This window comes from Callithrix jacchus, chromosome 16 (assembly GCF_049354715.1).
Source record: "Callithrix jacchus isolate 240 chromosome 16, calJac240_pri, whole genome shotgun sequence".
Classification (NCBI taxonomy): domain Eukaryota; kingdom Metazoa; phylum Chordata; class Mammalia; order Primates; family Cebidae; genus Callithrix; species Callithrix jacchus.
Window position 1 is genome coordinate 11293767 of NC_133517.1, and position 15133 is coordinate 11308899.

The 15133-nt window shown below is 41.7% G+C and overlaps 1 protein-coding gene across 5 annotated transcripts in view; it reads left to right on the forward strand.

Moving 5' to 3' along the window:
* RP1 (RP1 axonemal microtubule associated) overlaps positions 1-15133 on the forward strand; it is a 327943-nt gene that overhangs the window by 282611 nt on the left and 30199 nt on the right. For 3 of the 5 annotated variants that reach the window (XM_035277479.3, XM_078353550.1, XM_078353551.1), the window contains one exon: positions 9163-9317. In XM_035277479.3, the coding sequence (XP_035133370.3) occupies positions 9163-9317 (155 nt within the window). Of the gene's footprint in view, positions 1-2347; positions 3230-9162; positions 9318-15133 lie in introns of those variants that run through there. The other 2 variants (XM_078353552.1, XM_078353553.1) reach the window with 1 other exon arrangement.

A 15133-nucleotide genomic window follows, 5' to 3' on the forward strand; every position in this document is an offset into this window, starting at 1 on the left:
GCTAGTTTTTGTATTTTAATTTTATTTATCTATCTCATCTATTTTTGTATTTTTAGTAGAGACGGGGTTTCACCATGTTAGCCAGGGTGGTCTCAAACTCCTGACCTCAGGTGATCCACCCGCCTCAGCCTCCCAAAGTGCTGGGATTACAGGGATGAGCGACTCTGCCCAGCCCACAGGTATTTCTTTTTCGGCAATCAGATAGGTACTTTCAATCAAGAGGCACAGGAAGCTGCAGTCCCAAACCGCCTCTGTTGGTCTTGGATCCCAAACCTTCAGCGCAGACTGGAACTGAACTGTCTGCACATGCTTAACGCTGAATCTCATTTGCCATCTGTTCCTGAGATCTCATTTCTCTGGGCTGTATCAATGTGATCTCACTGCAATGAGTGCTTCGAAAGCTTAATTCTTTGACCTAAGAGAAAGCACTAAAATAGCTCATTAATTAACTCAAAGGGAAGCTTTGGCCTAGGGGTTTGACTTCGGGAAGTTTGGTTGCTCTGCCTGCAGAGCTCCAGGGCTCTCATGCCCACTCTTGCTCCAGTCTTGCGGGGGCCGGCAGCCCTCCCTGCACAGCATCACAGGGCTTAGGTGCACAGGAAAGCAGGCCCACAGTAGGGAGGATAGGGCGAGTGAGGAGTCTTTGGGGCAGTCATTAGTGTTACCTAGGTGCATTAGAGCCTCATGGCTAAGACTAAGGGACTAGGGAAGTCCCCAAAACACAATTGCACTCTTTGTTCTGATTAGGAAAGTTTCCATCAAAAATACCCATGTTCACTAAAAATAGTGTTTGCCCTGTGATAAGGCTGTGGGCATAAATGGCCTTTTAGCCTTCTCCTTGATCTTTGTGGTTATTTGGTTTTGTACCCAAAGGTAGGTAGAGCCTAAAACTTTTCCAGAACTTTTTCCCCAGATGAAGGAAGTGTGCTGAGAGAGCATGGCCCCAGGATGACAGCTAGACAGAACTGGGAGCCCTGGTGGCCCAAAGAACCCCTCACACCACCTCCTCTAATTGAGGAGCTAAATAAATATTTAATTTAATAAATATTTAGCTCCTCAATTTATTTACCTTTAATGGCAAAAACCAGTTACACTTGCACCAACCTGTAGAAGAGCCTGAGCGGAGAATCTTCTGGTTAGGGTCCTAATTAAGATGTAAGGTCTCATGGATTTCCCTGGAGTGTCATGGTGTTTGCCCTAATAAAGGGTGTGGAGTACTCTGTGTGTACATATGTGTGTGCGTTTGTAGACAGTAGACAGGCTGGCACACATGTTTGCACCAGGGCACATCTGTTTAGGTTAAGTTCTATAGATCATCTCCCAATAAAACATGAACTACTTACCTCGTTAGGAGAATAGAAGTCTGCAACATTAGAGAAACAGCTGGAAAAATGATATTTTTCTGTGATCCTATCATTTATTTTTAAATGGAGACTATTTCCTGAGCAGACTGAAAAATCTTGGGTAGAAGGAGAATGAATGATGCCACTGGGTCACACTGTGTAAAGGAGATGAGGAGGTATTCTAAATGAGCTCTGGCTTACCATGCTAGGTCCCCACCTTGCCCCTCTTCAGTCCCTCCATGGGCTGGTGAATGGCAGTCCTTAGGGACAGTCAGAGTCTGGAAAGCCAAATTCCATTGTCCACTCCACTGACGCATATGGACCTGGGTCCAGGAGATGTGTGGCCAAAGGGCCAGAAGCTGGGTGGCCCCTGGGGTGAACTGGGGAACAAGAATAAAGTTAGGAAGGAGGAGGCATGTCCCAAAGACGACCAGGGAGGAGCACTTTGGGGCTGGGGTTGCAGAGTGCCTGGGAAGGTGACCTTGGGAAGGTTGCAGCTCTGGGTGAGAGCAGCCACTGCCTTCTTTAGATGATTCATACCTGATGGATGGTGCTTTGGCAACCAGCAGAGAGTGGTGCACAGAACTCATTGATGGATGGATGAAGGAGCACCTCCTTATTTGAGCAGATATGTACGTGAGCTAGGAGCTGGGGGTTCTAACCTGAGAAAACATGAGCCCTTTCCCTAGGAACATGGAAGTTAGGAGCAAGGAAACCAAGATGCCCCCTGCAGGGATGAGTGGACTTCTGCAGGAGTGCCCTTAGAGAGTGACAGCTTGGGCTCCAGACGGTCCTGCAGACACAGCTGTTGCCTGATAGATCACTGATAACATAGGTTGGCCTTAATAATGCAGTTGCCTGATATTCTTTCATGCTTTGTTCAAAATCATCCTAAATCGAGGAGATTGCTTCCTTTTAAGGCATTTCTCTGGCAATAGCTGCTTAAATCTAGGAGGAAAATTGCCTGGCTCAACTAATGTATTATCCCTTCCTGTTACTGACAGATGGCCGACTGTGGGTGAGGCAGCTGCCCGCTGCTTGGATGCGTACTTCTGGGGCCGACATTATTTGCCCTCAGTACTTCTTTGCTCATGTTCAATTGCAACGTCTTAGCTGAGTTTAGAAGTGGCCCTTCCTTCTGAAACATCTACTGGTCCTCATGTTCCATGCATTTCTAGACACACATAGAAGTCTAATAGAGGAAGAATCAATTCTGTTCTACAGTTAAACATCTGGTCTCTAAGCACTTAAGCCACTTTTCCAGCCAGCTTTGTGAAGGGCTGCCTTCACTGCCGCATGTCCGCAGTTTGTATCATCAGAAATGGTCCATCACGGGAAAGAAAAAAATTCTTGGCCCGAGAGGAAATGAGATGACTCTTCAAATGGAATCCAGATTAAAAACACAGAACTGTACAACATATAGTACATTTTATAAACAATTAATTGGCTTCAATTCCTTTATACACTCATTTAAGAAACAGACACATGTCGTGTATGAGGCCATCTTTCTAGCCCGGTCCAGGTTACTGCTATATCTGCATCGCTTTCACCGTCATCTGGTGGATTTGAATCTTCATAATGATAACTTTGAGGGGTGCAGAATATAACCTTTTTCCTTGTCCACAACTGATTCAAATCTACAGCCCTTCCTTTTCCTAAGGAAAGTATTGGGGGGCATGGAAATATTCTCTATCTTGATTCTGGTGGTCAGTTCCAAGACTGTACGCATTTGGTGACACTCATCAAACTGTATATCTTAAAAGTGAATTTTACTGCATGTAAATTATACTTCAACATACTTGACTTAAAAAATAACCCACACCCTTGTTGCTACCAATGGTGGAAATCTTAATCATTTTGACTCTGAATAAACTCAGTCACTTCCAGAATACAGTTTAATATCGTTTCTTTTGGTCTAAAACTGACCAATTCAGGATTGTTTCTTCTCCTTCTGTCCCTCTTCCTACTCCATGTGGATACCTCAGTTCCTGGATATTGTCCTCATGTCTGCAGGTGCGAGGGCCACCTTCAGTCCTCTTTGGCCCTCCCTGAGGTGTCTCATTCCATTTGTCTTTGGGGGTCCCTTCCTTCCTTACTGGTAATGTATGCTGAAGGAAGCACACACCACACCACGGCTCAGGGTTCTGTGCCACCGTGGCTAGAAAGATGTGTCCCTTTGGGACTATCACACTGATCTCAGCCATTCTACACATCTTTCAGCAGCAGCGGTGAGAGCTGATGAGGGCACTCTGCCTTTCCCACACCCCTCCTGCCTGCTTGGACAATGGGATGCTCCTCAGGACTGCCCCTGAGATTCAACCCTCAGACTCTGCTGGTGCATCGCTCAGGCCAAATCAGAGACACCAGGGAGGGAGGAAGGGAAGGAGGCAGAGGGAAGGGAGGTAGACAGAAAAGGGACATTTTCCCCTGACATGCTTGTAAAAAAAGAGAGGGATTTTTTTTGTCAGAAAGTCTTAAAATTAATAATCACATCTTTCACAAGTGATGTCTCTCCTAAGATTCATTCAATTTGTTTCAGAAATCAGTGGACTTTTTGTAATAGGCTTTACTCAGAACTGTCTTCCCCCAAGCAATAAGAGTCACCCTCCAGAGGCCCAAGGGCCCTCAGGGCAAAAAAGAAAAATATGGAGAAGAAAAGTCTCAGCTACAATCTCATAATAGTGTCCTCATATGTTCGCCGGAATGATGGTGAGAATAATGGTCTTTTGACACATGGAATTCCAGTTCTGAATGGTAGAAAGCAGGGCTTTGTTCTGGCTGCCTTCATTTTAGATGGTGCAATGCTTCCACTGGCTCTCAGAGAAGGGGCCATCCAGCTACAGGCAGTGGGCACTGGAGCTACTGACTTGAGAGCTGTACTCCTTCCCCTCTGAGCTCTGAGAGCCCCTCTACTCTCTCGGTTGGTTGCCGATAGGTATCACAGGTCCTAGTCTTACCCCACTTGGTGCTATTCATTAAGCTGTCATGGTTCTTCACAGGTTGCTGGTACCACTGTCCCTGTTTCCCAGCTCAGGCCCTGGGGCAGTGTGTGTGTGGTCCACTTTTTGGGGACAGCTAAGTTGCCTGCACTGTTCTGGGCTAGTACCCGAGCAGTGAGGGGCTCTGAGTGGAGAAATGCAGAATGAATCAAACAGCTGCTGCTTCTCTTCCCTGCAGATCTACTCTCACTTCTATTACTTCTGTGTCCTTGGCCTCTAGTCCTGTAAAGTATATATATATATATATATATATATATATATATATATATATATACAGCTTTTGTTTTGGTTTCATCTGCTCTTAATTTTAGAAAAATTTCCCACATGAAAGTACATGTGGTTGCCCTCTCTCCCTCCTCCTCCGTCCCTTCTCCCTCCTGTTGCAGTTTTGCAGTTATTTCTCCCTGACCCACCTATGTGTGGGCTCAGTATCTGGCACAGCCATCTTTGGCAGTCAACTTGGGCAGCACAAGTTCCCGAGTGAGGAGCTGAGGCAGCAGGTAGAGCTGGGGAGTCTCTGGCGGTTTCCACCTGCTTCTTTACCTTCTTCTCTGAGCCCCAAGGTTCGTGGGCTCCTTGGCGTCTAAGGAGGGCCTCCTCCTATCCTGTTCTTCCTGGGGCCTGAGGACAAGGTCTTGGTGGAGTGCTTGTAGGAGTGGTAAGGAGAGATCAGCTGCAGTGTCTGATTGTTGATGTCTCCTGACCATCCTCTGTCTCTGCCTGCTGTGGACCGGGCCCAGTGAGACAGCTGCAGAAGACACAGATGGTGTCTGGTTTAGGGCTCTTCTCCCAGACACATTGCTGGACAGAGACTCCTGGACCATCACGGAAATATGAACTCACAGCCATAATGATGTAATCTCTGCATAGTTCAACTGTGTCAAAAGAAAATAAAGAGACTAGATCCTGATGCAGTGAAATTATAGCAAAGAAATTAAAAATTTGAAGACTTACAATGAATATATTTAAATAAAAAATGTTAGTGATGAAGAACAATTCTTTTCCAAGATTTTTTTTTTTTTGAGATGGAGTTTCCCTCTGTTGCCCAGGCTGGAGTGCACTGGTGTGATCTTGTCTCACTGCCACCTCTGCCTCCTGGGTTCAAGCTACTCTCCCACTTCAGCCTCCCTAGTAGCTGGGGTTACAGGCATCCACCACCATGCCTGGAGAATTTTTGTATTCTTAGTAGAGATGTGGTTTCACCCTGTTGGCCAGGCTGGTCTTGATCACCTGACCTAAAGTGATACACCCACCTCGGCCCCCCAAAGTGCTGGGATTACAGGTGTGAGCCACCACACCTGGCCCAGGATGACATTTTAGAGAAGCTTCATAATGGCTAATAAGCTCTCAGACTAATGACACTCAGCCAGGTCAACCATTCTTGGGTGTTCCAAGGCTGCCCATCAAGCGGGCAGAAGTTAGGAACTGCCAAGTCCTGGAATGCTGAAGGAGGCTAATGTATGTAAGAATGCACAGTTCGCCAGTGCGTTCTTCTGTAAATCAACAACAGCAACAACAGAAGTACATTGCACTTTCTGGTTTTTGTTTTTACTGGTTCAACAGCCAACCAAGAGACTAAGCAGCTGAAACCATTCACTGCAGTAAAGTTGGACTGGAAAAAAATTAAGTTGTTGTGCTTGTACATCCTCTCATAAACTTCTAGTGAAAAATTATATCATCCCCTTTCCCCCGGGGAAGAGACATTTTAAATATATCCTTATGACTAAACAATTATGTGTCCCCATGAAAAGCAAGCATATTAAAAATAAATAAATAAATAAATAAGCAACTCTGTGCTTGCTGAAGTAAGCAGAGACCAAAGAATCCAGGGATTAAGGATTCTGTTTATGGAGCTGTTAATGCTTGGAGTTGAGGCTGATAAATCATCATTAACAAACACTTAGCAAACATTTCAGCCTACAAAGGTGTTTGAAAATAAACCTGCAGGTGAAGATTTAAAAAGACTTTGTGTCACTAATAAGATCCTATAAATCTTCTTCATGTAGTCTGCACATTTATAAGCCCAAAGAATGAATGAATGAAAGAAATCAGACATTAAACATGCTGAGCTTTGATAATACATGTGTTATACATTCCTTGAAAGATGGGAAAATTGTTGAAATGGTAATTAATAAAAAATATAAGGATGAGAGTGTTGAAGATTAACGACATTGCGAACGAAGATGAAAATACATAGTGTAGCTACCAGTTGAATTGGGCGGCAATTGTGGCAAACAGGAAGGCAAGGATCTTATGCCGTGCTTCTCGCTGACTTTGTCATATAAGGTTTTCATAAGCACCTGAAGCTAGTGCCTAATTGTCAGAAAGGAAAATTTAACATCAACCGTGATAAAAAGAACATTTAAAAAATTTGGCAGAAATGTCCAACATATATGGATACCTAGGAACAAATCTCCTTTTTCAAATACTTGTAGCTAAATGACAGTGATAGATGCAATAATAGCCACTGCTAAAAACTGTGCTTTAAGAATGATTATCTGTAGCCTGAATGACAGGTATTAGTAATACCTGTCTTTGAATATGTTCAGGTGAAATGATCTCCTCCATTCTGGAAAACACTGGCATCTTGAAATCTATCCTTGTAGTTTTTCAAGTATTTGAGCTAATTTTAAGTTGTCTTCTTACACAGTTCAGACTTAACATTGCATTCCCCCAGGAGTTCATCTGCTTGTATGTGGTATATCCTTCTCTTGGGGTAAGATAATTTGTCAGCCTTGTATATTTTTACAATAGAATGAATATTTGTTTGCTAGGGCATATGGCCCTGCCTTTAAATCAACAGCATTAAGCCTTGACTTTTCAGGCCCGAAGAGAAGGACTGAATAAAGGAATTGATGCAATCTTTGCTTACTAAGCCTTGTTTACAACACCTGGTATTTTAGGGTGTGTCTAAGTGACATGTTAACAACATTATTTAAGTTCTGCCTTTGGGTTGAGTTACATAAAGTAGAATTTCATATTGCCTTAAAGATCAAGAAAAAAGGTCTGAAGTTAGAATTTATCGTTATGAATTTAGCATTAAAAAAGAATTTACACACTTTTGTTGCACTACTGTAGCAAATTGCTTAGTGAATCATATTATGTAATCTAATGGAAAAAAAAAAACAATGTTACCGATTCTAGCCAAGTGTCTGTTTCTCCAGGTGAGGTGGCTGGATTGTGTTTTCTTTATCTCCCAGTTTAAACTATGTCACTCTTTTTGACTTGGTTTGAGAATAAAACTTAGTGCTCAACTATGATAACCACCTTGTTTTAAATTTCTAGTACATTTTCTTTCTTTGAATTATTTAGATGGCACAGACACACGTGTCCTTTTTGAAGTACATGTGTATTTAATCTAATCAGTTAGAGCAGCTTCTGGGAACACCGTGTTGAGAAGTGTCCGAGGCCATGTGCAGGTTAGCTGGAAGCTCCATGATTTCACTGGGGGTGTGCAATGGTCGAGGAAGAGCTGATTGTTGCTTTTTGTGCTGTCAATATGTGGTTTGTGTCCTAAATGCTTTTTGATATATACTTTCAGACACCTTTAACTATTCATTTAACTGTCTTACTTTATATCTGTTTTAATATTTTAAGGGCTCCCTTTTAAAAAAGTTATAAACAAGTTCACTCTTCATCTGAAATTTAAAAGATTTCTCAGTGAACAGAAGCCTGGTGTCTCTATTTAAAGACGTCGAATCATGCTGGTCCTGACAAGCATCACACTTGTTTTCATGAGGCATTCTAGGAGAAGCTTTCACTTAATTCAGTCCAGGCAATCCTACAGGTTGTTAGACCAGCTCTTCTTTATAGGTTGTTTTAAACATTTCTTTGGTTGTCCTAAATTCATGAGAAGTGTTCTAATTTTCTGCTTACACTCAGCTGGGTTTCACTCTGGGGTATTTTTGAATATGTAAGACTGCACAAAGAAACTGATTTATCTTCTCTGCTTATACCATTTCCCAATATACCACATTTGTCTTTTTAAAGGTCAGGCATGATAGAAACAGTCAATGTTTCTCACTTACCTTGTTTTCTTACTTGTTGGATTTTCATGTCTGAGTTCTTTGGAAAATGTTAATGTGAATTTCTATAAAACTGCTCAATTGCACAAAGTATGATTTATAAAGAGTTCTAGGATCTTGGAATAAAAAGTACTCGTGGTATCCCAGATATTATTCTTACTAGTAATATCAGCAAGAGCAATCTCTTTTCTAATTACTAACTTATATCAATGTCTCAGAAATTGCCTTAATTCTAAGGTCAAATATAGTGGATTATAATTTGCTGGTACATTACTGGACTTTTTTAAAATTAAATTTGCACTTTTGTAGAATCTTTGTATTTCTTCTCCCTTAAGAAGGCTATTAAAATCTCCATTATTAGAATAATCTCCAAAAGTAGCACCATGAGTGACCAGCTGTCATTAGAACAGCCAAACTTCATGGGGGAAAAAATGCCACTTTCATCTAATTAAGAGAGAGGAGAGTTTTTGTTTTTGTTTTTTTAAAAAATACAACTTCTCATTATAACTGTGAAAGTGCAGTGGTTAATGAAAGTACATAATTGCTAACAATAATTATTTTGAAACAGTAGTTCTGGGAATAGCTGAGAGTCTGTATGGAAGAGGCAAACACTGAATAGCTGAAAGTATGTTTGAAAGGGGGTACACAAAAGAAAAAGAGCTGGGGCCAAGTACCATAGAGAAACTCACGTCAACTAGATGAAAGAACATTCTGATTTCCTTGTAGAAGATCTAACTACATTCAAAGACATAAAATAAAAATGAGAGAGATAATGTCGGATTTCTTACATTTCAGTGGTGCTTTATGAGATTCGCATATACACTGGCACAATGCCAGGGGCAGAAACAGAGTCTAATGTATTTATCAACCTCATTGGTACCAGAGGAGATTCAGGGAAACGAAGACTTCATCATTCCAAAAACAATGAAATCAAGTTTCAGCGTGGACAGGTAGTAGAAACAGATCTTCATCAATTTGATTACTCTTCCTCTAATTTCTTTAACAATAAGACACACAAACAGAAAATTTCTGAGATGCTCGGTTGACTCCTATGAGGAATCGGGGGTGTGGTCATTTCTTAGTGTGCATGTTATAGTTCTGGAGTTCAGTAGAGGTGAGGCTTAACCAGGAACAAGCTTCTAGTGAACAACCACAACAAACCCAATATTCTACTTCCAGATAGGGCAGACTCAACTGTAACAAAATCGGCATCCTGCTGAGAACAACCAGAAACATTTGATAAAACATCTTTTAAATTGGTTTTAAACGTATGAGAGCGCTACCCAGGCAGTTAGGGCTTGAGGGCCCAAGATCCTGGAGAGAAAGAAAGTGCAGAGGAGAACTTGATATCAGCATGGCTTTCCGCCATTTGTAAGGGGAAGCTTGGAATCAAAAAGCCAGTCACAAGGTAGCAGTGGAGCAGTGGAGACTCTGAGATGCTGTTCAAGATTTAGGAGGCCTCATGAAGCTGGGATTTCTCACTTGAAAAGTGGCGACCTCAGAGGGTGAGTCCTAGCCGCATTTCCAGACGGATCTCTGTTGCCCACAGAACGGGGAAATTCCCAGGTGTAGGAGAGTCACGGGATACCAGCGCAGCCCTCTCAGCTTGAGCGGGTGGTTTTAGCCAGCGCTGCAGCACAGCGTCACCCCGCACAAAATGCGCTGATCTGGGTGCCCTGTTAAATTGGCAATCTGAGATTTGGGAGGGCAGATTAGCATATCCATCTGATTAAACAGGACTTGGACAGTGAGCCAGACAAGGAGATTCCCGGGGAGCGACATTTGAGCCAGTGCAGTGGGCCCCTGCATGGGAAATCACACAGATCCCAGTGCCCTACCAGCAGGTGACTAAAACACCTGGGAAACAGTCATCCGTTCAACTTAAAAAAAAAAAAGAGGGACAAAGGGCTCTGAGGCAGGGAGCCAGGTGATCAGGCTCGGCAGGTCCCACCCCCAAAGGGACAAACAAAACAGCGATTCAAAACGCTCGGGGTTGAGAGTTTTCCTGCAGGCACAGCTGAATACAGGATGGTGCAGCTCCATGTGGAAGGGGCGTCCACCACTACAGAGGCATTCCGCCCCTACTGAGGTACACGCCCATGCTGAGGCAGCCTGCCGTTGCCAAGGCAACCTACCATAACAGAGAGACTCTGCCAACAGGGTGGAGCCCACAACAGCAGGGCAGAGCCTAGGACAGAAGGGCGGAGCCCACAGCAGCAGTGCGGATCCCACAGCAGCAGGGACTGGAGTGGACCTCAGCAGTCGTACAGCAGAGGGGCTAGACTGTTAAAAAAAAACTAAGTAACAGAAATACTTCAGCATCAACAATCTGGGCATACACTCAGAGACCCAATCAAAAAGCCAGCAACTACTCAGATGACAGGTGGAAAATCCACAAAGATGGGAAGAAACCAGTGCAAAAAGGAGGAAAACACCCGAAACCAAAACACCTCACCTCCTACAAAGGACCAAAACTCCTCACCAGCAAGGGAAAAAAGCTGGATGGAGAACGAGTGTGACAAAATGACGAAATCAGACTACAGAAGGTGGATAATGAGAAACTTCTGTGAGCTAAAAGAACATGTTCTAAATCAATGCAGAGAAACTAAGAACCTTGAAAAAAGATTTGAGAAAATGAAAACAAGAATGGACAACTTAGAGAGGAATATGAATGAATTGAAGGAGCTGAAAAACACAACACGAGAACTTCGCAAAGCATGCACAAGTTTCAACAGCCGAATTGACCAAGCAGAAGAAAGAATATCAGAAGTAGAAGATCAACTCAATGAAATTAAACAAGAAACCAAGATTAGAGAAAAAAGTGCAAAAAGGAATGAACAAAGTCTCCAAGAAATGTGGGACTATGTGAAGAGACCTAATCTATGTTTGATAGGTGTACCAGAATGTGACGAACAGAATGAATCCAACCTGGAAAATACTCTTCAGGATATTATCCAGGAAAATTTCCCCCAGCTAGCAAGACAGGCCAACACTCAAATGCAGGAAATACAGAGAACACCACAAATATATTCTACAAGAAGAGCAACCCCAAGGCACATAATCATCAGATTTGCCAGAGTTGAAATGAAGGAGAAAATACTAAGAGCAGCCAGAGAGAAAGGACGGGTCACCCACAAAGGGAAGCCCATCAGACTCACAGCAGATCTCTCAGCAGAAACTCTACAAGCCAGAAGAGAGTAGGGGCCAATATTCAACATCCTTAAAGAAAAGAACTTTCAATCCAGAATCTCATATCCAGCCAAACTGAGCTTCACAACTGAAGGAAAAATAAAATCCTTTGCAAACAAGCAAGTACTCAGAGATTTTGTCACCACCAGGCCTGCTTTACAAGACCTCCTGAAAGAGGCACTAAACATAGAAAGAAACAACCAGTACCAGCCATTCTAAAAACCTACCAAATGCTAAAGAGCATCAACAAAATGAAGAATCTGCATCAACTAAAGGGCAAAACAGCCAGCTAGCTCAAAATGGCAGTATCGAATTTACACATAACAATATTAACCCTAAATGTAAACAGGCTAAATGCACCAATCAAAAGACACAGACTGGCAAATTGGATAAAAAGCCAAAACCCCTCAGTGTGCTGTATCCAGGAAACCCATCTCACATGCAAGGATACACAAAGGCTCAAAATAAAAGGATGGCGGAAGATTTACCAAGCAAATGGAGAGCAAAAAAAAGCAGGAGTTGCAATTCTCGTCTCTGATAAAATAGACTTTAAAGCAACAAAGATCAAAAGAGACAAAGAAGGTCATTACCTTCTTTGGTAAAAGGATCATTATCCTTTGGTAAAAGGATCGATACAATAAGAAGAGCTAACGATCATAAATATATATGGACCTAATACAGGAGCACCCAGATATATAAGGCAAGTTCTTAACGACTTACAAAGAGACTTAGACTTCCACACAATAATAGTGGGAGACTTTAACACTCCACTGTCAATAATAGACAGTTCAACCAGACAGAAAATTAACAAGGATATCCAGGGCTTGAACTCAGACCTGGAACAAGCAAACCTGATAGACATTTACAGAACTCTCCACCCCAAATCCACAGAATATACATTCTTCTCAGCACCACATCACACCTACTCTAAAATTGACCACATAATTGGAAGTAAAGCACTCCTCAGCAAATGCAAAACAACTGAAATCATAACAAACAGTCTCTCAGACCATAGTGCAATCAAGTTAGAACTCAGAATTCAGAAACTAACTCAGAACCGCACAGCGTCATGGAAACTGAACAACTGGCTCTTGAATGTTGATTGGATAAACAATGAAATGAAGGCAGAAATAAAGAAGATCTTCAAAACCAATGAGAATGAAGATGCAACATGCCAGAATCTCTGGGACACATTTAAAGCAGTCTCTACAGGAAAATATATAGCAATAAGTGCCCACATGAGAAGAGCGGAGAGATCCAAAATTGACACCCTATCATCAAAATTGAAAGAGCTAGAGGAGCAAGATAAAAAAAACTCAAAACCTAGAAGAAGACAAGAAATAACTAAGATCAGAGCAGAACTGAAGGAGATAGAGATACGAAAAAACCCTTCAAAAAAATCAATAAATCCAAGAGCTGGTTTTTTGAAAAGATCAACAAAATATACAGACCACTAGCCAGATTGATAAACAAGAAAAAAGAGAACAACCAAATAGATGCAATAAAAAATGATAAAGGGGAAATCACCATAGATTCCACAGAAATTCAAACCATCATCAGATAATACTACAAACAACTCTATGCACATAAACTAGTAAACCTAGAAGAAATGGATAAATTCCTGGACATCTGTGTCCTCCCAAGTCTAAACCAGGAGGAAGCCAAAACTATGAACAGACCAAAAACAAGGTCTGAAGTCGAGGCAGCAATTAAGAGCCTACCACACAAAAAAAGCCCAGGTCCAGATGGGTTCACAGCCGAATTCTACCAGACACACAAAGAGAATCTGGTACCATTCCTTCTGAAACTATTTCAAATAATCCAAAAAGAGGGAATCCTTCTCAAATCATTTTATGAGACCAACATCATCCTGATACCAAAACCCGGCAGAGACTCAACAAGAAAAGAAAACTTCAGGCCAATATCCATGATGAACATAGATGCAAAAATCTTCAATAAAATACTGGCAAACCGACTGCAACAGCACATCAAAAAACTTATCAATCATGATCAAGTAGGATTCATCCCAGGGATGCAAGGCTGGTTCAACATACGCAAGTCTATAAATGTAATTCACCACATAAACAGAAACAAAAACAAAAAACACATGATTATCTCAATTAACGCAGAGAAGGCATTTGACAAAATTCAACAGCGCTTTATGCTAAAAACCCTCAATAAACTCGGTATTGATGGAATGTATCTCAAAGTAATAAAAGCTATTTACGACAAACCAACAGCCAATATCATACTGAATGGACAAAAACTGGAAGCAACCCCTTTGAAATCTGGCACTAGACAAGGATTCCCTCTCTCACCACTCCTATTCAATATAGTACTGGAAGTTCTAGCCAGAGCAATCAGGCAAGAAAAAGAAATAAAGGGTATTCAAATAGGAAAGGAGGAAGCCAAATTGTCTCTATTTGCAGATGACATGATAGTATATCTAGAAGACCTCATTGTCTCAGCCCAAAAACTCCTGAAACTGATAAGCAACTTCAGCAAAGTCTCAGGATATAAAATCAATGTGCAAAAATCACAAGCATTTCTATACACCAATAACAGACTTAAAGAAAGCCAAATCAAGAATGAACTGCCATTCACAATTGCTACAAAAAGAATAAAATACCTTGGAATACAACTCACAAGGAATGTAAGGGACCTCTTCAAGGAGAACTACAAACCACTGCTCAACGAAATCAGAGAGGACACAAACAGATGGAGAAGCATTCCATGTTCATGGTTAGGAAGAATCAATGTCATGAAAATGGCTATACTGCCCAAAGTAATTTACAGAATCAATGCTATCCCCATCAAGCTACCATTGACTTTCTTCACAGAACTGGAAAAAACCATCATGAACTTCATATGGAACCTAAAGAGATCCCACATAGCCAAATCAATTCTAAGCAAAAAGAACACAGCGGGGGGCATCACACTACCGGATTTCAAACTATACTACAAGGCTACAGTAATCAAAACAGCATGGTACTGGTACCAAAACAGAGATATAGACCAATGGAACAGAACAGAGGCATTGGAGGCAACACAACATGTCTACAACCATACAATCTTTGATAAACCTGACAAAAACAAGCAATGGGGAAAGGATTCCCTGTTTAATAAATGGTGTTGGGAAAACTGGCTAGCCATGTGCAGAAAGCAGAAACTGGACCCCTTCCTGACATCTTACACTCAAATTAACTCCAGATGGATTAAAGATTTAAACATAAGACCTGGCACCATAAAAACCCGAGAAGAAAATCTAGGAAAAACCATTCAGGACATAGGAGTAGGCAAGGACTTCATGAACAAAACACCAAAAGCATTGGCAACAAAAGCCAAAATAGACAAATGGGACCTAATGAAACTCCATAGCTTCTGCACGGCAAAAGAAACAGTCACTAGAGTGAATCAGCAACCAACAGAATGGGAAAAAATTTTTGCAGTTTACCCATCTGACAAAGGGCTGATATCCAGAATTTACAAAGAACTCAAACAGATTTACAGGAAAAAAACAAACAAGCCCATTTAAAAATGGGTAAAGGATATGAACAGACACTTTATGAAAGAAGAC